Here is a 22549-nt window from a genome sequence, read left to right on the forward strand (position 1 = left end):
GCTGATGTCACTCTTGGTTTGGGATGACTGCTTTTCTGTTTAGGAATAATCAATACACCTCATGGTCCAGAACCTGGATTTTCTGATGCCCAGCTACCTGCTGTACTGATTATAACACAACACCTGTGTAGCTCATTAGAGGACAAGGGGGCCTAGATGACAAATCCACCATCAGAGAGATGGAGGTTGAGCCCTTCCTCACAGCCAATGAGGGACCTTCTCTGTGAGTTGTTAGGCAGAAAAGAACCTCATGGGTCATGTCCTCACTTTTCCTCAGCTAAAGTTCCCTGACTGTCTCCTTCAAATTCAAATGTGCATCCAGTTCCATGAGTAACCATATTATTTTTAAACAGCATCCTTCAGCCACTGCCTCTCCTGGGTTTTCAGAGAGGTAATCCTTAGTGAAGCCAGCACAGGATTTTATTTTATGATTGTTTGGAAACATATCCAGGGATTCCAAGGAGTTCAAGTAAAAGATCATGCTATAGCTCTGAGAAAAGGGTCAGCATATGGAGAAAGCTCACCTCAGGGGGATGGAAAAGAGAATCCAGGTCATGTGGAGAGATGGGAGACGAAAGAGAGAGAGATTGGAGACAGATATCAGAGATATCCAGCCAGGATTTAGCAGAGAAACTTCTGGTCTCAAAAGCCCATAATACCAAGATGCACCATGGCACCATACAGAGTGGTTAAAAGTCCGATCCCAGGGGTGATGAAGACTGGGGTTCGATCTACAGCACCACCACTTAATAGCTGGTCAGGTGGCTGAACTTCTTTAAGCCTCAGTTTTTTAATCTGTAAAATGGGCACAAAACAACCACCTGGTGATTGTAAGGAATTAAATGAGAAATAGTATGTACTTAAGACAGTTTGGCATAGAGTAATATTCAAAAAAAGCAGTAACTGTTATCATTAACCCCCAGATAACAGTTACTATGTTGTGACTCACGTTGATAGGTTGATTAATGTTTATCCATCATTGTCAAACTAGTAAACTGTCTAACTGTAGCAACATGACTGCTGACAATAACTTAATTATTCAACTATCTCTACTGGGTTGTTAGGATATCAAAAGGCTACTCTGGACAATACTTTGTCCAATGTGTTTCTTCATTCTTCCAGATGGATTTTTGCTTTAAAAATAAATATCCTATTAATGTGCTAAGTATTATTAAGAATTACTAGTTGAAGAAATAATTAAGTTTTGTAGTTAGCTAATTAAAAAAGCACATGTTCATAGTAAAAAAGTTTCAAACAATACATATACTTCAATAAAATTGTATTTCAAATATTCAAACAATATAAAAAATCACAAAAGGATAAAGTTCTTGCCCCATCCCAATTTCTAGAGGTTATTACTATTTTTTTTTAAATTTTAGAATGTTTATTCATTTTTGAGAGACAGAGCATGAGAGAGGGAGGAGCAGAGAGAGAGGGAGACACAGAATCTGAAGCAGGCTTCAGGCTCTGAGCTGTCAGCACAGAGGCCGATTTGGGGCTCAAACCTACAAACAATGAGATCATGACCTGAGCCAAAGTCGGATGCCTAACCGACTGAGCCACCCAGGTGCCCCAAGAGGTTATTACTGTTAATAATAAATTTCTTGTAGAATTTTCTAGAAATGTTTTATGATCTTTGGCTTTACATATATTGAATCATACTGCTGAGGAGCTTATATTTTCTACTCAGTAACACATCTTGGAAATTTCTCCCTAGCAGTCTGTATAGATTTGCCCCCTGCTTTTTAAGGTCTACGTTGTATTCCCTTGTATGTAGGGACCACTCTTGATGTACCCAGTCCCTCACTGCTTGGCACTATGGTTGTTTCTAGCTTTTGCTATTATGAACAATGCCACGATGAACTCCCTTGTACATGGGGCTTTGGTTGTTGCTACATGTAAACGCACAGTATAAATTCCTGGAAAAGTAACTACTAAGTCAGTTTGCTTTGTGCAGTTTTAATAGACACTGTCAACTCACTTCCAAAGAGGTTGCAGCAGCTGACATTTTCACCCATTAGTGTGTGAGAATGTCTGTGTTCTGCATTCACCAGCATTGGGTGAAAATTATCAAACATTACGATCTAGTAAATCTATTAAAAATAACAGTAATAATATACATATGTGGAATAGCAGTACCTATTAAGGGATCTCATCTGCAGAGATGAATGTTTACAATCATCGCTGAGAATGGGCTGGTTCCCCTTTGGGAAGTTGCAGGGAGCTAGACCAGGGTCTGAAGCTTAGCTCCACTGGTTATCATCCTAGTGACCTTGGACACAGGTTCATCAAGCTTCTCTGTCTACAAAATGGTGATACTAAATGAAATAAAACATGAAAAAGCTCCTAGAACTAGCGTCTGGAACCCATCAAATATTTATTAATATTAGGAAGCACGGCAGAGTCTGTGGCAAGTTTGAGAATGACCCTAGTAAGTAACAGAGACCTGGGTTCTAGTTCCCCCGCCGCCTTCCCACTACTTTGCCCAGTTGCTTAATTTCTCTGAATTTTCTTGCTTGTAAGATGTCAATTTGGATCCCTCCTATTATTTTACTGATTTGGATACATATGAGGGGCAGAGTTGAGCCACAGTGCAGGTGACGTTTTACATTCATTGGAAGACACAGGCAACATCACAGCAAAAGAAGACAGGTGGAATCTCATCTCCATGTCTGTCACTGAGGCAGTGGAGAGAGGTTAGGGACCAGGTCACCTAACTGCAGTCCTGTTTTGGCCTCTTAAAAGCCAGGGGACCTGGGGCAAGTTCTTGCAGCCATCTGAGCCTCAGTTTTCTCAATTCTAACACACAGATGACAGTAACTAGCTCATGGGCCATTGTGAGTATGAAGTAAGAATCTATGAAAGCACTCAGCAGCTGACTCCTGTTAAATGTTCAGTATATTCATAGACAGCAGAAGTCTCACTGTCTGATCCTAGTTTACTGGTAGAGCAGGACAGACAGGATGCTTCCGTGAGTGGAACAAAGAGAAATGTTAGCAGCCCTCACCTCCCAGTCATGCTCCCCATTTGTCAAGGTGACTCACCCAGCCTTTTTTCTCACTTTGGTAACGGTGAAGCGCTCCCTGGTGGGGTGGGGTTGGGGAGGGCACAAAAGCAAGAGTGCTACAGTTTCTTAAATGGCTGCAACCCCAGCTGGAGATCTCTGTCATTCTTCCTGGAAAGAAGTGGGAAAACACAAGTTAAAAAAACATTCTTCACTGGTACTGCTTAGTCTGCTTGTTTGCTATTATCCTGTACAACATTTTGTGGGGATTTGAGGTAGAACACGAACAAGCTTTGGGTTTCTGCTGCAGTGTTTCCCTCTCAATTTGTATCTGCTTCCATCTAAATTTCAGTTATTACATAAACATAAATTGCAAATATTAAGCTATAAATGGGATTTCTGAAAAGCAACCTGTGAATTATTAATAATTTTTCTATTTTGAAAATTTCAAATTTACAGGAAAAAAAGCAAAGAGAAGCCCAATGAATACTTAGATTTTACCCATTGTTATTATTTTGTCGCATATGCTAATGCATTAGTTTTGAGGTGTAGAGAACTGCATTCATATAATATGGTCTCTCTCTCTCTCTTTTCTGCCAGTAGAAGTGTTATAGGGATGGATATCGGTATATCAATACTGTGACTCCTAGACACTCAGCTTCCTGAAGTTTGAGATCTGTTGTTCTATTTGGCTATGAGGTTGGGATATAAGGAAGCATGTTTGTAATAACTGCTGGATTGATACCTCCTGCACCAAATTTGCACGATACATGATCCCTAAGCCTAACAGGACTGTGTAAGCCAGGTCCTTCATTCCCAATCTACATATTTGGTAACCGACACTCAGATGTTGAATCACTCCATTGGTAAACACAGGTTTGTCTTTTTGACTATAAAGCCCTTTTCACAAAGGTTTTTGGGGCTTCTCAGAGGGAAATTTTAATGCAAGCATATGGGAAGTTTTAACTTTAGTTTCTGGAAGAGTTGCAATGTTAATTTCAGGTAATTCCTCAACCAGGGCTCCCCTGGGTGGGGGCAGGGGGAGGCAGTGGAAGGTGGAGGAGTTTTATGGAAACCATAGTCAAGAACTCTATTGATAGAAACCAGAGATGATGAGCTAACCACTCAGCCTCAGAAGACTCATTTTGGGATGGCCACTTACTAGTCATGTATGGTTGGACAAATCTCCCTGACGCCCTTTCATTTGTGAAATGGGGGCAACAACCAATACCTGGGTTTTTAGTGAGACTCATTTTCTGAGTTGCGACGATCTTTATTAACACAAGGAATTAACATATCATTTTATTTGTAGGAGGAAGGAGGGAGGAAGAGGGAGGGAGGGAGGAAGAGGGAGGGAGGGAGGAAGGAAGGAAGGAAGGAAGGAAGGAAGGAAGGAAGGAAGGAAGGGAGTGGATGGTCCATTTTTATCTGTAGGAGAGAGGGAGGGGTAAAGATCTAGGTTGGATGACAAAAATCAAGGGAGGCTTAGTTTCCTGAGCCTGCGGGGGGGTGGGGGTGGGGGTGGGGGTGGGGAACTGACAGAAACTCACAGTCTGGGGAGAGAAGAAACCATTTTTCAGGGAATTCCGTTAGTTGCCACGTTCCAGAGAACGCATCCCCAGAATGTTCCTTCACGTGGCTGTGGGAGGAGGACGCGTGGGCTTTGAGACCCCCAGCAAACTTCTTTCCAGGCCACGGGACACTCTGGCCTTCGCTCTGGCTTCCAAGGCACCCAAGGGATGCTTTTTCTTTGCTTCCTCCGGGCGGCCAATGAGAGGATTTGGAAAGCTAGTGCGCCCAACGCACGGTAAGGATCTTCTGGATAACCACTCTCCACGAGCTCTGCCCAGCTCCTAGATGTTTCTGTGGCACCGGGTGCCTCCCCAGACCTCCAACTCGCGGGCCAGGACATTAAGCTGCACCTTGAGCGTGGCTCCTCAGCGCAGATGCCCGCGGCCTCAGCTGTGAGCTGGCGTGTGCAGGTGAACTGGCGCACACGGGCGCCGGGACAGCGAACGGAACTACACAGGCAGTGATGGTGGCGGCGCGATGTCAGCGAACTCTCTCCTTTTCATCCTTTACATTTCTACCGAGATCTCGCCAATACATAACAAGAATAAAACATATACATGGTTTTGTCTTTGCGCTCCCGGGATCGTAGCGGGAAAAATGAAGAGAAACCACGGCGGTCCCACTGGCTGCTTCCGGAGACCCCTGAAATCAGCAGCCGGAACTGCCAATGTGGAGAGCCCTCGGGCCTGGTCATGTAAGACCGGAGGTTAGACGTCCCACCGAAGTGGGGGAGGTTCCGGACTTTTCCCCCGCCGGGTCGGGCCCTTCGGACGAGAGTGGCGCTGGCCGGGCTCCAGACGCCGGAAGGTGCCAAGCCCCACTCACTTCGCCCTGGCGATGCGCGCGGACGCCCCGGGGCGCGCTCCGTCCGGCCCGCTTGGCAGGAGCGCGCGAGGTCGCGCGCGCGGTCCCCGGGGACAACCCGGAGGCGGCAGAACTCCCGGCAGAGGCGCGAGCGCGGCGGTCGGCGGCGGGCTGGAGTGCGTCTCGCCGCCTCACGCGGTTGCGCTGCGCTACGGAGAGCCGGGCCGGGGACCGTGAGGGCGCAAGGTGGCGGTTGGCGCGCGCGGCTCCCTCTCCCCTGGCCGCGTTCAGGGTCCAAGGGCAGAGCTCCCCGGCTCACCCCGGCGCTGAGCAGCCCCCCGGGGGCCGAGCGGCTCCCGCCGGCCGGGGAGACGCCCCCTGGCCCCCGCCCCTGCGTGGCCCGGCTGGGCTAGCGGGAGCGACGGGAGGAGGAGGAGGAGGAGGCGGAGGAGGCGGCGCCGCCGGGACTGCCTCCTCCCCGCCCCTCGCGTCTCCTCCCCGCGCCACCGGGAAGGACAAGGGGACTGGGCACGGGGACCCCGGCCAGTGAGCGCCCGTGCCCCGGGGCCGCCCTTTGCGCGCGCTCTCTCGCCTCGAGCCCGGGGCCGGCCTCGTCTCACATGGTGCTGGCCGCAGCCATGAGCCAGGACGCGGATCCCAGCGGCCCGGAGCAACCCGACAGAGATGCCCGCAGCGTGCCGGGTGCACCGGCGCCCCCCGCGGCCCCCGCGCCCCCAGGCCCGCGAGGGATGCCGCCGCCGCCGCCGCCGCCCCCAGCCGGCCTACCGCAGATCATCCAAAAGTAAGAGGAGGGAAAGGGGAGCGGGGACTCGGGGTGCGCTGTGACTACCTACATCTGTCCCGTCGCGGCTGAACTCTGCGCGGCCGCCTTGCGTGTGAAGTTTTCGTGTCCTCTCTCTGCGCAGGGTCGGTGTCATTCTGGCTGTGCGTGAGGTTGGGGATAGGAAAGCCAAGTTATTTGGGGGAAATAGGTTTGTTTTTCCTTATCCCCTTTATCTTCAGGAAGGTTACTGGATATGTTGAACGAGAATAGCTCACATTGGGGGAAAATGGCCCAGAGGCTCTGTTTCATCCCTCTGGTCCCAAGAGGCCGCTGGAATGTGCGGGGAGCCGTGCGTGAGTGTGTGTGCGCCCGTGAGGGTGTGTAAGGAAAATGCCGCCACCAAGCAGCCGCCCTTCATGGTGTCCCTGGCGCAGTCCGCGGGTGGCACTGGGTGGAAAGGATGGTGAGGGTTTGTAAACAACACGTTTGCTTTGCCCTGAAAGAAGTGTTCACGCTTTTCAAGAAGGCCCTCGCCAAGAGCTCTTAGCCTCGCCACGGCCACCGTTTTGCATGAATGTTACCATCTTGCGAATCTTAGGAGCCGGCCCTCCCAACCGGGGAGTAGGTTGGGGTGGCCCCCGAGCTCAGAGAAGGTCTTTTTCCGCCCGGTTTTTGGGGGCGTAACAGTAAAACGCGGATCTTTTATTAGTTCTTTCGAGATCTTTTTGATAGTTTAAGGCCTAGAATATTGGTTTGTTTGAAGGATCTTTATTCTCCTGAAGGCTTCCCTCAGCTTGTCCTGAAGTCAAAACCAGTTTCAAGAGTGTAGAGGAGTCTGAATGATGAGCGGTTGGGTGAAACTGACGATTCGGGAGAAAGGCTCCCAGTACAGCAAAGTGCACCGTGGGGAACAGAGCGGGGTGTGTGCAGGGCTGCTGTATTGATGCTTTGAGTTACACAAACATATGAAAATGCAGTAAGAGAAATAACCAGCGATGGGGCGTAACTGGAAGTAAATGGCGTTTTAAACATTGTTCGAAAGATTGACTTTAGAAAGAATAGTGAAAATTCAAGTTTGACATCAAAAAACACTGGTATCATATTTCAGAACAAAATGGTTCCCCTTTTCTGACTGGTGGAATACTAAAGTTCCATTCGTGACAACTTTTTGCTTTAATTCGATTTTACCTGACTTTCAATGACTAACAAGATGCTAACAATTTGAACATGAAAATGATTTACACTATTTTTGTTCCTATTCTGCAAAATTATTTCAGCTAAGACTTAACTAAATATGATGGACAGTTTAAGTACATCATTATTTAAAATTTATCTTTAGTTCTTAATATAAATATAAACCAACAGAGAAAAAGATGTTTAAAACTAAAGCTTCTTTACTAAAAACAAACAAACAAACAAACAAACTAATTGGCCAGTTATTAATTGGAAAACATCTGATGTGCTTCTTACCAGAAATGTCTTGTGGCTTGAGATTAGGCTACACATTAAATTTATTGAGTTTGCTGTGGTATTGTAAATTGGTAAATGCGTTTTCCTATCATTTAAATAGGAAAAAACGAGGAATTTTATGTTCACAGAAATATCTTTGTAGATCGGTGTCTCATTTACCCTGTTCTCCCCATTTTGAAAGTTCTGTCTCTGAAATATATTACTTTAGGAGATAAGAACTTTTCAAAGGTGACCCCTTCTGCTAACAGTCCAGGATGGGAACTTCAAGAAGAGCCTAATGGCCCTGCCTTGTTTTGCATCGGTGACAGATCAGTGTTCAGGGGGCCACGTTCAAGGTGGTGATTATGCCCCTGGGAATGGATGTTTGTGCGCTTATGTTTCCAAAACTTTCTCAATAAGGATGATCTGAGGTTTGCTCCCCTCAGAACCCACTGAAATTGCGCTGGAACCAGGCATAACGTGGCAAATGCTTTACAGGTCCATCTTTAATGCGCTGAAACTTGAGCAGGTTATTTTGAAACTACGTTTGCATAATTTAATCTGAGCATCCATTTTTATGTAGTTATGAGGTGCCGGTTGCCTCAGCCATCTTTGCGAAAACGCAGTGGGGAGATTGCCCTCGGCCGCAAAATCGATTGCCCACATCTTGACTGAAAATTTGGTGAGCTAGAGCTCACAGGATAAGATTCTTCTCTGGTGGATGGCCTATTAAATACATCTTATTCGAGAACCTTTGTTTATTCTAGGTATTTTAGTGGGGTCATTATGTAATTCGAAAGAGGAGAAGCTTTGAACTCTTTCATAATGATGCAGATGATCAATGTTATTCATGTGCATAGCGTGTGAGGATTACAAGAATTTTTTTCACTTCTTAATGTCTGTGTTTAGTGATTTTCATTTATATCCGCTCGCATTTTGGATAAAGTCAAGGACTTTGATGAAATAATAGCCATGATCATAATAAAAGCCTGTTCCTCTTCATGTGTGTCATATTTGGTCTTAAGAGAACTGCTTTATTCTGTAAGTAGCTAAACGCATGAGGTGTGATGTTGAATAATGAGACTGATTTTGATACGTGTTTTATGATAGCCGGTCTCGGTACTCAGGAAGATGGCAACGAAAGTTCATTTCTGTAGAGTGCTTTTGTTCCAGTCAGGTGTATTGAGTTTTCTTAGTACTGCATTCTTAGCTTCGGTCAAGACTCGCCCCCGACCTTTCTGCTCAGATTGACCCCTGACTCCTGGCCCATATTAGCATCCCCTGTAAAGATCATCAGCCATGTTTAGACATACAACTAGTATCTTGTAAGATCTTTGTTTTAAACTTGCCTTCTCTAAGCTGGTCAATGTGGAGATATTGTTGTGTAAAATGTAAAGAAGCATTAGGTAAACCATTTAGGCAATAAAAAAATATAAATTACAACTTAAGATTTGGGATGAGTTCAGAAAGTCAGAATAATTTGATGACCTAAAATATGTGTATTCTCCATATTAGGAGAAGACAACATTGCTGTGCGCTGGTGAGTGTTTTACAAGGACTTATCTCCTTTAGCATTCACAGCATTTTATTTCCAAAAGTATTTTATGTTTTAGTTTTGTGCTTTCAAATCAAACCTAATTCTTGATTTACAACTAGTTATTTATTAACCTGGATGAACAACAGAAGCTAAAGTTCAGGTTGTAAGTTTTAAAACTTTTTTCCCAATGGAAACAGAGTCAGTAAATTCTGTGTGAAATATTGAAGTCCGTTGTCAGATGCAACTATACAGTGTCACTAATCATGGCGAAAATTAACCAAAGAAGCACACACTCTTCCGCGAGGCGAACACGTACGTGATTTTCCTAAATAATCTGACTGGCGGCAAAATATTACTTACTGTTTAATGCATGACATTAGTTTGTACATCTGAGTATAGATGAGTTATTTTATTTCCTTTCCAGATTATTTTGATAAGCAGTGACTAAAAGTCAATTATAAAAATAGAAAAGGTTTTGGTTTAGCATTTGATAGCTAGTGTTCCCTACATGTATAAATCCACCTTCGATTTCTAAAGTTTGTGTCGTCTTCTGCATAGCATTAGGACACTGGCCGACTGGTTTCAGAGGAAAGGCTCCCCAGATTCAGTGCAGAAAATGTTATAAGTAGTTATTCTGTTTGCAGGTCATTTTACAGACATTCTGCATTTGGAAGGATCTCCAGGTTACTCTTAGGGAGCAGTGTGCAGGAAAGTTGTGTGTGATGTCCACTCACTTTGATGGGCATGTTGTCCATCCAGGATCGGGGAGGAAATAAGAATTTGCCAAAAACGGACATTACCTCACACTCACACTTGGTCCTTTTCTGGAAGGAGGATGGAATTTCTAACATCTGCGCCAGTTTCTAACATCAGTTTGAGTCCACTTTTAGGGAAAACAAGGATACACTTGTACAAGGAATTTTGAAAATTTTGAACACAGTCTTACGCTGCACGTCGTTCAGCAGAAAATATCCGAGAGGATTAAGTGTTTACCCAAAACAGGGAAGGAGAGAGGGTGGGTTCTTAGCATTCTGAAAAGTTTCTTCGCGTCTCTAGAAAGGTTTTTTTTTTTTTGTAAATTTTTTTTTTTATTTAGGGTTTATTGTGATCTGTAGTTTTAGATAGTAAGTGTAGCCATCCAGTTATGAGTTGTTGTTTTTTTCAAATTGCCAAAGAGATCAGTATTATGAAATGTAGTACATTATTCCCATTAGTCATGGTAAGTGACTATGCATATGGTGTACATAGAGCTGTTCTAATGTCAGTGCTATTAAGGGGGGGGCGGGAGAAAAAAATGATCCCCCATTTTATTCTTCTATCCACTTGTTCTCTTGCTACCTTCTTAGCAGTTGATCAAATTAATAATTAAAAAAACCCAAATCTGTTGGTTGGAATGTGTTAAGATCTGATCGGTTAAGATCTCTTTGCCTGTCCTTATAGTCACCGGGGGGAAAAAACCCCACCAGGACTGACTCACAGTGAAATGATCCCCCATTTTCCAGTTTCTCTGTCTTTCTCTGATTTATTTGTCTTGTGGCTGCAGGTTCCTTGACTCCAGTTAAACTAATATTTCTTCCCTGCCCCTAACAGCTAATCCTTAAGTAAACAAACTGATACGGCTCAATTCACAGCACTGATAAACAAGAATCTAAAAAATGCTAGGAACTGGGGTCTAACCAAGGGATAGGAGTAAAACGGACTGAACCAAACACGGGAAGCGAGAATGGAAGAAGGTTGAGATAGTGGAGTTAAAACTCCAGAGAGAAATTGGGACGCAGGGCACCCCCCTCCCTTCCTCCACCGTGGTCCCCCTGCCAGACAAAAGCTTGAAAGGGTCTCCTATGTCAGAAAATCCCACTTAATCTGATTTTTATTTTCTGCCACAGTAATTATCTTGTTTAGGATGGTCTGACTGATATGATCCTGTATATTTGAACAGGGAAAGTTGCTGTGGGTCCACAGCTGGTGCGAGTGACTGGTAGCTGTGTTTAGAATAGTGCACTGAAAAGTTTTGCAGGAAGTAAAGTGATCCGTAGTCCAGAATCAGGGCGAAGATGGTAATTAGTGGTTTGTAGAAAGGAGCACATGGCAGTTCCCTTTCTGGTTAATGAACCTGGCTGAATCTTGCTGATATGTGTGATATACTGGAAGCCTAATATTGCTTGTTCCCACCAGTGAGAAGACTGGGAAATCCTGACTTTAATTAAAAAGGCACATTTTTGAATTAGGAATGTGAATTTGGTTCCCAACACCACCAACAGGGTGTTGGTGGTAGGCTGATAATTTGCCTGGCTCAGTGGCTGTTCACTTTAAATTGCACCCAACTAAGGTTTCAGTCTTCCAACATTTACAGACAGCAAGTTTCGTTAGGTACAAGTCCTCACTGGCAGCTGTTTGAGGAGGAGGTGGAAGGGAAGTCATCCCCCCACCGCCAGTATTTTGTTTATGTATTTGCATATGACACATATATCCACCTAACAGGATAAAGTCTTTGCAGTAGCAGAAGTTACAGTGAAATTAAATGATCTTCCTCTTTCCTACAGTTCCTGCTGGATTTTATAAATAAGTCCCCTGATGGTTTACAAGGCAACTTTTCCAACTCGACGACAGCACATCTGTCAGGGAGGTGGTACATATTGATGTGAATGTACTTTATGAGCAAAAGGCACGGTTAAATAGCTTGCATGAGGATGTGCTAATACCTTGCAGTTTAGTTTGGTGAATAAATCTTTCCATGTGTTCAGAAACAAAAGGCTGGGGGTCATGCATGTGTTCAGGGGTGGTTGTCATCCCATAAAGATAGTTTTCACGCCACTTTTCCCTTCTTTAATGTGGGTATTTGCTTTAAGGATGCACCAGGGCCATTTGCTGCTGCCCTTTCTATGCACCTGCTTTCTCTCGATCACAGTAATGACCCATCAGTTTTCAGTGGCCACTTCCCGCTCTGGCCCAAGCCTGGAAACCGCCACTCACGGCTGTCTGGACATCTTAAATACTTCTCAGATTTTGCAACTTGTCTATAGATTGTCTCCCAAATATGTTTTTGGCTCTTATTACACCCACCTTTAAACCTGACCTCTTGCATCATGATGCTAAAGGAGTAGACAAGGTCATCTATACAGTATTTTAAATATGTTTTAATTTCATTAAGTTACTTCTTGTAGATTACTTTGAATTCATTGATGTAATCATTTAGATTACTTTGAATTCATTGATGACTAAAATGATCTAGGATCTGCCTGGTGTTGGAGAATGTAAAATGCACATCTTTGATCTAAATTAATTATTGGGTTTCTGACCAAGAGGGTCCAAGAGGAAAAGAAAACCCTGGACTGGGAACAAGTGACCTGGACAAGCCAATTAACCTTCTTAATCCAGCCTCTCCGGAGGCTGGAAAAAAATTTTTCCTTTCAAGAAAAAGTTATGTGAATCTCCAGGAATATGGTTGAGTAATCATCAGTATAGAATGCCTCCCCTCTCCTATACATCTGATACAGAATATATCCCATATCAGTTACATTTTAGCCATGGGCATAGGTACGTGTTTGTGAGATTGCTCACACATGGAAACAACAATAATTACAAAAAGAAATCAAATGTTTCCTCCAACATTTGCAAAGCGTATTTAGATCAGTGTTATAATTTTAAGTCAGAAAAGTAGATAGAAATGTCAGTGACAAGGCATACGTTTTATACTGTTTTCTGATCACCAGAAATTTTTAAAAATAAAAATTATTTTGGAATGTTAATTACTTGGGAGTGTTGAAGTAAATACTTGAATGTGCAAAAAGAGTGCTGTTTTCAATGCAGGAGGCAATACTTTTCATTTGTCTAAGTTGGATTGTATTCAACCCGGGCAGGTGGGAATGTGTTTGGTGACCGTGTTGTTTTCAGAGGCACAAAACGTCAACAGGACCTGCGCACGCGTCTTTCGAAGCGGGGCTGGGCTGGGCTGGACGTGGAGTCCGGAACCGTGGGGCGCAGTCAGTCGGCCCCGTGGGCCCCAGGGAGCCGCCCAGACCTCAGCCTGAAAAACACTTCGCGAAGAGATCCTGAGTGTTCAAAATCAGAGCCTCAGGCTTCCGGGTGGCCTCCTTGAAGAGACGAAATGTTTCCAGAGCCTCCCAAGGACTGGGTCTCCTTGGGGCCCTGCGACCTCAGGACTAGCAGCGTCATCCATAGACTCCAGTTACGGAGAGGATTTGTTTGACACTTGAAAAGATACTTTTTAACCTTCTGCATAAAAGGGGAATGAGTTGTGTGGTTAAATCTTGATTTATATATAGACTTTACATTATATGCATAATGAGGATGAGCACGGGAGAGTTACTACAGCATTGTCTAGAAGAACAAAAAATTAGAAACCTGCTAAATGTTTCCCAGTTGAGAAAATAAACCACTGCTTGCTCCTCATGTACCGTTCGGCAATTACAATAATAATGTTCTTTTATGTTTATTACTATGGAATATAAAATCATATGGAATGTAATAGGGAATATAGTATCGTTAACTACAACGAAAAGTACAAACAGCATGTTACAAGGGATGTCACGTTTTAAAAAAAGGTATGTGAGTGTGTGTGCAGGTACCTGAAAGTCTGGAGAAACATTAAACAAATATAAAGATGCTAACAATAGTTCTAACTATAGGTGATTCAATATTAGTGTGTGTGTTTTTTAAACACTTTCTACTTTTTTTTTTCAGTATGTATCAATTTTATAATCAGAAAAAAATAAAACTCTGTTTTCTTTTAATTTTTTTTAATGTTTTTGTTTATTTTTGAGACAGAGAGAGACAGAGCAGGAGCAGGGGAGGGGCAGAGAGAGAGGGAGACACAGAATCTGATGCGGGCTCCCGGCTCTGAGCTGTCAGCGGAGAGCCCGATACGGGGCTCGAACTCACAGACTGTGAGATCATGACCTGAGCCGAAGTCGGACGCCCAACCGACTGAGCCACCCAGGCGCCCCAAAACTTTCTGTTTTTTAAAAACAAAACTAGGAATAGACATTTCATATTGGTATTGCACTATCTTTAAGACTGAACTGCCCGTTTGTGTCTTAGACTTCAGACCTAGAAGGCCTCTGAGAGCTGCTTTAGCCCAGCCGTCCTGTTTTTCTAGGTAAGGCAAGTGAGCATCAGAGAAGGCAGGTGAATTATTCAAGGTCACGCTGCAAGGGCAGTGGTCGGGTTGGCGCAGGAACCCTCATCGCCCTGTGTATTGTATTTTCTGCTAGGCTACCCTGTTGTGTGCCTGGAGATGGAGAAGAGAGAAATGGAGAACATTCATAAACCAGCCATTTATCTACTGGCACTAGTCTGCTCAATCCCCCAAGGGGACTTGAAAAGCATCCGTAGGTATGTTACCTTCTCTCTGCTCCCTATCCACCCCCCCACCCCCCACCCCCGTGGGTTTTCTGCAAATGGCGGTAGACTGGCCTCTCCAGAGCATCTCATTCTGCCAGACAAGCCAGGCATCACATTTTGGGGTTTTTTGTCCTTGAAGTATATAAGTTGCATAACTGTAGTTCTGTTACCATAACAAAGGAAATTAGTCTTAAATAATTTTCCCTAATGAACACTAGGTTTTTAGCTTTTCCCATTTTCAGGAAAATGTCCCCTATAGCTCTTTTTAAAATCCCCTGGCTGAGATTCACAAGTGCATTTGTTTATGATGTCTCTTTTATATATTTTATTTTATTATTATTATTTTTTAACGTTTATTTTTGAGAGAGAGAGAGAGAGAGAGCGAGTGAGCACAATGGGGGAAGGGCAGAGAGAGAGGGAGACACAGAATCCGAAGCAGGCTCCAGGCTCTGAGCTGTCAGCACAGAGCCCAACACAGGGCTTGAACTCAAGAACCGTGAGATCACTACCTGAGCTGAAGTCGAAGTTGGATGCTTTACCTACTGAGCCACCCAGGCGCCCCTGTGAGGTCTCTTTTAACTTAACAACTGTACCCACCTTTTTCTGTTCTTCATGACTGAAGATACCAGGCTATGTTGTCTTGTAGAATGAGCCATGATCTGGATATGTTATTATTTCCTCATGGCCAAATTCAGGTTAAGCATTTTGGCAAGGATCTGCAGTGGATGCTGTGTATTCCACTAAGTTTGATCTGTTGGTTAACGTCATCACTGACAGATCTCTCCATCGTAACAGGACATTTTTTCTCTTTGTGATCTCACGGCTCGTGAGTTCGAGCCCCGTGTTGGGCTCTGTGTTGACAGCTCAGAGCCTGGAGCCTGCTTCATATTCTGGGTCTCCCTCTCTCTCTCTGCCCTCTCCCGCTCATGCTGTCTCTCTCTGTCTCTCAAAAATAAATGAATATTAAAAAATTTTTTTAAATATATTTTATTTTTTTGAGTAAGCTCTGTGTCCAACGTGGGGCTTGAACTCATGACCCCAAGATCAAGAGTCGCGTGCTCTCCTGACTGAGCCAGCCAGGTGCTCCTGTGGTTTTATCTTTTAATTTCACCATGTTTTAAAAGCCCCTTCAATGAAATGTGGGACTGAAATGATAAATAAATTCACTTTAGAATGGATTAGTTTGGGTAAATGGTTTAAATCAGTAGGCCTTGCGAATATGTGTGTGCTGTACAGGCCCTTAGATACTATCAGGAGACTGGATTTTTCTCATCCTGACTTCACCGATGGGGCCATTCACTTCCCACTTAACCTCCACGGCAGGCATTTTGTCACGGGCTGCAGTACTTTTTAATGTTCTTACAGAGAGAATATAAATCCCCCTTCATGCTCATGGCATGAATCGATGCTAATGTAATTTTTGCTAGCTCACACGACGTTTTTAGGCATCCTCTTGAAGCTAAGTCAGCCCTTTACAGAAACCCTTTATTTTCCTTTTCAAAACCACTATATGAAGCTGACTTTAAAAGTGACTCATGACTTGCCCTGGAGCCTAAACTGGGTGAGTCCCAGAGCTGGTCTGTGCCTACCAGTTTGTTCAGGCTTTTTAGATTTAAATTACATAGCTATTTTTGCCTCTTCCAGATTGGTGCTCTTATTTTCATGCACAAAATATGTATGGGTGGGGAACATGGTGTGGAGTGGCGAAAAGAATCAAGAGCAAGCCTGCTCTGTGTTCTAGATTCAGCTTTGCCACCACTCTCCCTGAGCCTCAGTGGTCTCATCTATAAAAGGGAACGATAATAAAGTGAGTAACAACTAACATTCATTGGATGCTTCCTGTGTGCTACCAACTACTCTAAGCACCTTGTGTATGCTACATGCATTTAATCATCAAATCCAACAATAATCCTGTGAGGTAAGTGCTGTTATTCTCCTCATTTTACAAATGAGGAAATCAGGGGCGCCTGGGTGGCTCAGTTGGTTGAGCGTCCGACTTCAGCTTAGGTCACGATCTTGCGATTCATGAGTTCGAGCCCCACATCGGGCTCTGTGCTGACAGCTCGGAGCCTGGAGCCTGCTTTGGATCCTGTGTCTCCCTCTCTCTCTCTCTGTCCCTCCCCCACTCATGCTCTATCTCTCTCTCTTAAAAATAAATAAACATTTAAAAAAATGAAGAAATCATGTCACAAACTTACAAGGACTCAGCAAAGCTAAAAAATAATAATATTTATGAAAAAACTAGTAATGTGAGGCTGGGATGAGAGAATGTTTTATAAATTAATGTGATCATATCATCTCTATGTAAATATCTTTGTCCTCAAAATAATTGATAAAAAACTCATCACTTGGCAAGGAAAATATTATAGAAAAAATTGCTGAAATACATCTGAAAGTAGGTTGATTGAATTTGAGAATAACTAAACATTCCAATTAAAAACATTATTTCCTGTTTCTTTTTTCCTTTCTTTCTTCTTCTAGCTTTGAGTGTGCCTTTTGGTTTAAAGTGAAATCCATATCCCAATTTAAATTCCATGAGCCAATCTGACTCTGGCATTTGATTTGCTGCCTTACTCTGCTTGTTACGCATGTTAGGCAAGACTTGAATTTGATGCTCACAGAGAGTATATAAACACTTATAATCCTCTCAGCATGTGCTAAAATCATAACAGATACGATCGTTTGATTTGCAAAGAGAGCGTCTGCCAAGTTCGACCACAGCATTTTTAAACCAATTCAGAAAACCAGGATTCCGCAATGATTAAAGTATCCTAGGCTCCTATTAATAGCAAGAATTCCTGACTTGAAACGTGGCAACACCAAGCTCCCTTAGTCTGCTCCAGACACACTTCATGAATGGTCTTAGCAGACTTTGTCACAGGTGTCCTTTCGCTTTAAGACACTGTTGTATGTAAAAACCAGACTTTAATGGAGTCCGTAAATCAGGACAGGATTGTTTGCTTTTGACCTGTGAAAGGGTTTACAGTAAAGATCCTTTAAACAATGAGTTCCTCAGGGTGTTTCAAATAAAAATTTAGTAAGTCTATTTAGTAAGTGATGATTTTTAAAACCTTTTGGGTTGTTTTTCAGTTTTACAGAGGATAATTGAAGTACACTAAACTGTACATGTTTAAAGCATCCATCACATAATCAAGGCAGTAAACATTTTTATTACCCCTGTGAGTTTCTTCATGCCTTAAAAAAAATTTTTTTTTTACATTTATTTATTTTGGAGAGACAGAGCACAAGTGGGGGAGGGGCAGAGAGAGGGAGACACAGAATCTGAAGCAGGCTCCAGGCGGCCTTGAGCTGTCAGGACAGAGCCTGACGTGGGGCTCGAACCCACAAATCGTGAGATCATGACCTGAGCTGAAGTCGGACACTTAACTGACTGAACCACCCAGGCGCCCCCGTGCCTTTTATAATTTATCTTCTGCTCTTTCTCTTAACCTTCTCCCCTCTCAGGCACCTACCCATCTGCTTTTCCATCGCGGTACCTGAGTTTTTGCTTTTTCTAGAATTTTATACAAATGGGATCATAGTTTTTGTTGTTGTTGTTGGCCTGGTTTCTTTCACTCAACATAATGATTTTTTGGGAAAAATTTTTTTTAATTGTGACACAATACACATAGCATTTACTGTTTTAGCTATTTTATTTTTAAAATGTATTTATATGTTTTTAGTTTATTTATTTATTTTGGTAGAGAGCAAATGGGGTAGGGGTGGAGAGAGAGAATCCCAAGCAGACTCCGCACTGTCAGCGCAGAGCCCGATGTGGGGCTTGAACTCGCCAACTGTGAGATCATGACCTGAGCCAAAATGGAGAGTCAGATGCTTAACCGACTGAGCCACCCAGGCACCCTCATTTTTATTATTTATTTATTTATTTTTGAAAGTTTATTTATTTATTGAGAGAGGGAGGGAGGGAGAGGGGGGGAGGGGCAGAAACAGAGACAGAGGCAGAGACAGAGAATCCCAAGCAGGCTCCACACTGCCGATATAGAGCCTGACGCGGGGTTTGAACCCACGAACCTGTGAGACCATGACCTGAGCCGAAACCAAGAGCCTGCTGCCTAACTGACTGATCCACCCAGGAACCCCAATTTATTTATTTATTTATTTATTTATTTATTTATTTATTTTTTAAAATTTTTAAATTTAAACATTTTTTTTAATTTTTAAAATTTTTAAAAAATTTTTAATTTTCTAAAATTAATCTCTGTGCTCAGCGTGGGGCTAAGAGTCACAACCCTGAGATCAAGAGGCGTATGCTCTACCAACCGATCCAGCCGGGCACCCCCATTTTCGCTATTTTAAAGTGTAATTAACTAGTGTCTGGTACATTCACAAGGTTGTGCAACCGTTACCACTGTCTAGCTCCAGACCATTTGCATCATCCCAAAAGGAAACCCTGTGTGCAGTGAGCAGTTATTCTCCATTCCCTCCTCCCCCAGGCCTGACAACCACTAATCTGTTTTCTGTCTCTATGGATTTGCCTTTTCTGTATGTTTTATATAAATGGAAACATGCTATATATGGCCTTTTGAATCAGGCTTTCTTTCACTTAACATAATGTTTTTTAAGGTTAACCCATGTTGCAGCCCGTGTTAGTACTTTATTCCTTTTTATTGTTGAATAATATTCCATTATATGGAGAGACAACTTTTTATCCATACATCGGTTGGTGGCTTTTGGTTTTTTCTACCTTTTGACTATTGTGAATAGTGCTGCTGTGAACATTTATGTACCGGTTTTTGCTTGGACATCGTTTTTTAATTCTTTTGGGTATATATCTGGGATTAGAATTGCTGAGTCATACGGTGATTCTGTGTTTAATTTGTTGAGGAACCTCCAAACTGTTTCCCTAAGTGGCTGTACCGTTTTACAGTCTCACCAGCAATGAATGAGTATTCTTACTTCTCCACAACCTTGCCAACACTTGTTATTTTCCCTTTTTTTTTTTTTTTTTTTTTAAATTATGGCCATTCTAGTGGGTATAAAGTGGTATCTCATTGTGATTTGGGGTTGTATTTCCCTAATGAGTAATGATGTTGAGTATCTTCTCTTGTGCAACAAAACCATTTGTATATCTCCTTTAGAGAAATGTCTTTTAAGTCCTTTGTCCATTTAAAAATTTCATTGTTTATCTTTTTTGTGTGAAATTGTGAGGGCCCTTCATAAATTCGGGTTACTAGACCTTTGTCAGATACGTGATTTGCAAATATTTTTTTCCATTCTGTGGGTTTGTTTTTCAGCATACGATTTTAAAGTTCATTCCCCCCCCTTTTTTTTCCCACATACCAAAAGTTTGGAACTTTTTATTGTCAAGTGGTATTCCAGTTTATGGATATATCATAAATTGTTTATCCGTTCACCTGTTGATGTATATTTAGGTTGTTTCCAGGTTTTGGCTTTTACAAATAAAGCTGGTATGAATATCCCTTTACAAGTATTTATGTGGACACATCTTTTAGTTTTCTTGGGTAAATATTTGGTCAATGATAATTTAACCTATTAGGAGATGACAAGATAAAATCAAATAAGATAAGATAAAAATGATAAGAATCACTTTTGGCTGAAAACACCTTTGAATTTTTATTATTGGGTCTTTGAACAGAGCGTGTTAAATATGACCCTTCAAGATGTTTATGTATTTATTTATTTAAATTTCTTTCTTCATTTTGAGAGAGAGGGAGAGCATGAGCAAGGGAGGGGCAGAGAGAGAAAGGGAGAATCCCAATCAGGCTCAGCGCAGGGCCTGATGCGGGGCTTGAACTCACGAACCTGAGCCACCCAGGTGCTCCAACCCTTCAAGACATTTAAAGAACACACATGTTAGGGGCACCTGGGTGGCTTAGTCAGTTAAGTGTCCGACTTCAGCTCAGGTTATGATCTCACACTCTGTGAGTTTGAGCCCTACATCGGGCTCTCTGCTGTCAGTGTGGAGCCTGCTTTGGATTCTTGGATCCTCTGTCACCTCTTTCTGCCTCTCCCCCACGTGTACTCTCTCAAAAATAAGTAAATATTAGGGGCGCCTATGTGACTCAGTCAGTTAAGTGTCCGTCATCAGCGTAGGTCATGATCTCACGGTTCGTGGGTTTGGGTCCCGCATCAGGCTCTGTGCTGACAGCTCAGAGCCTGGAGCCTGCTTCGGATTCTGTGTCTCCCTCCCTCTCTGTTCCTCCCCCGCTTGCACTCTGTCTCTTTGTCTGTCTCTCTCTCTCAAAAATAAATAAAGACTGGGGCGCCTGGGTGGCGCAGTCGGTTAAGCGTCCGATTTCAGCCAGGTCACGATCTCGCGGTCTGTGAGTTCGAGCCCCGCGTCAGGCTCTGGGCTGATAGCTCGGAGCCTGGAGCCTGTTTCCGATTCTGTGTCTCCCTCTCTCTCTGCCCCTCCCCCGTTCATGCTCTGTCTCTCTCTGTCCCAAAAAAAAAAAAAAAATAAATAAATAAATAAATAAAGATTAAGAAAAATAAGAAAAAAAAGTAAACAAACCAAAAAAAGGACACACACTTTTTCATCTTAGTTTTCAGGGTCAGTCACTCATCAGCTTAGTTTCTCTTTTTCTTCTAACTGATGAATCTTCCTCCAGTAATTTTTCATTGGAGAAATAATTATTACCATGGAAACTGGGACACAAGATGGGTAAGATGACAAAACTGCAGAACTTCAAGCTGGAAGGGACCCAGAGATCATCTACTTCAATTCTCTAGTGAGCAGAGGAAACTTACGTGCCTGTGAGTAATTTTAAGTCTCCTAGTGATGAGGTGTCTACAGATGTAACAGTGCGGGGGTTGAGTGAATGGCACCGTATTCCTGCTGTGCCATAGGGCTCACGGGACACCTTTCCCCCCCTCGCTTGTCCCATTTAATCCCAGCAAGCTCATGAAACAGGTAGGCAGTTACCAGTAGTTGAGGGGTCCCTAACCAACGATCGGAGGCCGCCGGCTCAGAGCCAGGCCTTCTGTCCTGTTCCAACTTGTACGTCCTTCTCCCTTTCTGGTGAATCTTTCCCCGCCTCTAAGCTGACTGCCACTGCCTTCATTCAGGCCTCCCAGCTTCTGCCCCTGCCTCCAGCTGGGCCTGTCCTCAGATCTTTCTCTTCTCCACACCAATTCAGCCTTAATCTTGTCTGTTTGCTCAAAGCCCTGCTGTAGCATCTTGTTGACTGTAGGTTGAGATTCAGACTGCTTGGAAGCTCTTTCTGGAACAGCCCCCACTTAACTGTCCACGCCTGGCCCTAGCTGCCTCCTGCTCTCTCTCCCTGCACTACCTTTTCTCCTCAACTCAAACATTCCTTTCCTGTTTATGGATTCTGCTTAGACCTCATGTCTTATAGGGAACGGTCCCCGACACCACACAAGAACATGGGCTGGGTGCTTCTACCCTGTGAGGCCTTGTGGCCCCCCACTGTAGTGTTTACTCCATGCTTGCCTCTTGTTGGTCCACCCCTGAAGACTCCACGAAGTCCTTTAGGTTGGGGCCAGTGTCTTTCATCTTGGTGTCCCTAGCATCTGACAGGGTCCCTGGCACATAGTTTGTTGAATATGACAGAAGGAGCAAGTTGACAGCCACCCAAGTATAGATCTAATGGACTTTGTGATGAAAAAACTCACTCAGAAGGGTCTCATGGGTGCGAATTGATGTGGGAGCGAAGTTTGGTTTTCTCCAACGTATGCGTTATTCTGCCTGCCTGTCTGAAAAGGCTGGAGGAACACAAACAGCCTGCCTTTATGTTTGGAGAGGTGGTGTAAGGGGGGTGGGGTGGGGAACAGACCCAGGAAGTATAAGAAACCCAAGCTGTGGTCTGGCTCTACCTTCACGTCACTGTGTTAGCAGAGATAGGGCACTGAGTCTCGTAGGTCCCACCTTTGTTAAAGGGGGCCAGGGTGTGGGCTTGTTATAGGATGCGGGGTTTGTTATAACCATCAGTGAGATGACACGGGAACACGCTTTGAGGAGAATAAAGTGCTGAATACACGTGCATCATAATGGAACCAGGCTTCCTCTCCAGCCAGGGACCCGATTGTGCCT

The 22549-nt window shown here is 43.6% G+C and overlaps 1 protein-coding gene and 1 long non-coding RNA gene across 4 annotated transcripts in view; one reads left to right on the forward strand and one right to left on the reverse strand.

Moving 5' to 3' along the window:
- Window positions 1-402: 402 nt before the first annotated feature.
- LOC109272891 (uncharacterized) lies at window positions 403-5781 on the reverse strand. Its single transcript, XR_002082649.2, has 3 exons — window positions 4555-5781; window positions 3045-3175; window positions 403-795 (listed from the first exon to the last, which is right to left on the reverse strand). It is a non-coding gene; the product is annotated as an uncharacterized LOC109272891 (long non-coding RNA).
- Window positions 5782-5788: 7 nt separating this feature from the next.
- The window catches only part of RBM20 (RNA binding motif protein 20), a 196513-nt gene continuing 179752 nt past the window's right edge, over window positions 5789-22549 (forward strand). For all 3 annotated transcript variants that reach the window (XM_019459411.2, XM_019459412.2, XM_019459415.2), the window contains exon 1: window positions 5789-6182. In XM_019459411.2, the coding sequence (XP_019314956.2) occupies window positions 6001-6182 (182 nt within the window). In that variant the 5' untranslated portion in view covers window positions 5789-6000. The remainder of the gene's footprint in view (window positions 6183-22549) is intronic.

The sequence above is a fragment of the Panthera pardus genome, unplaced genomic scaffold (assembly GCF_024362965.1).
Source record: "Panthera pardus isolate Hobbes unplaced genomic scaffold, ASM2436296v1 HiC_scaffold_22, whole genome shotgun sequence".
NCBI lineage: Eukaryota > Metazoa > Chordata > Mammalia > Carnivora > Felidae > Panthera > Panthera pardus.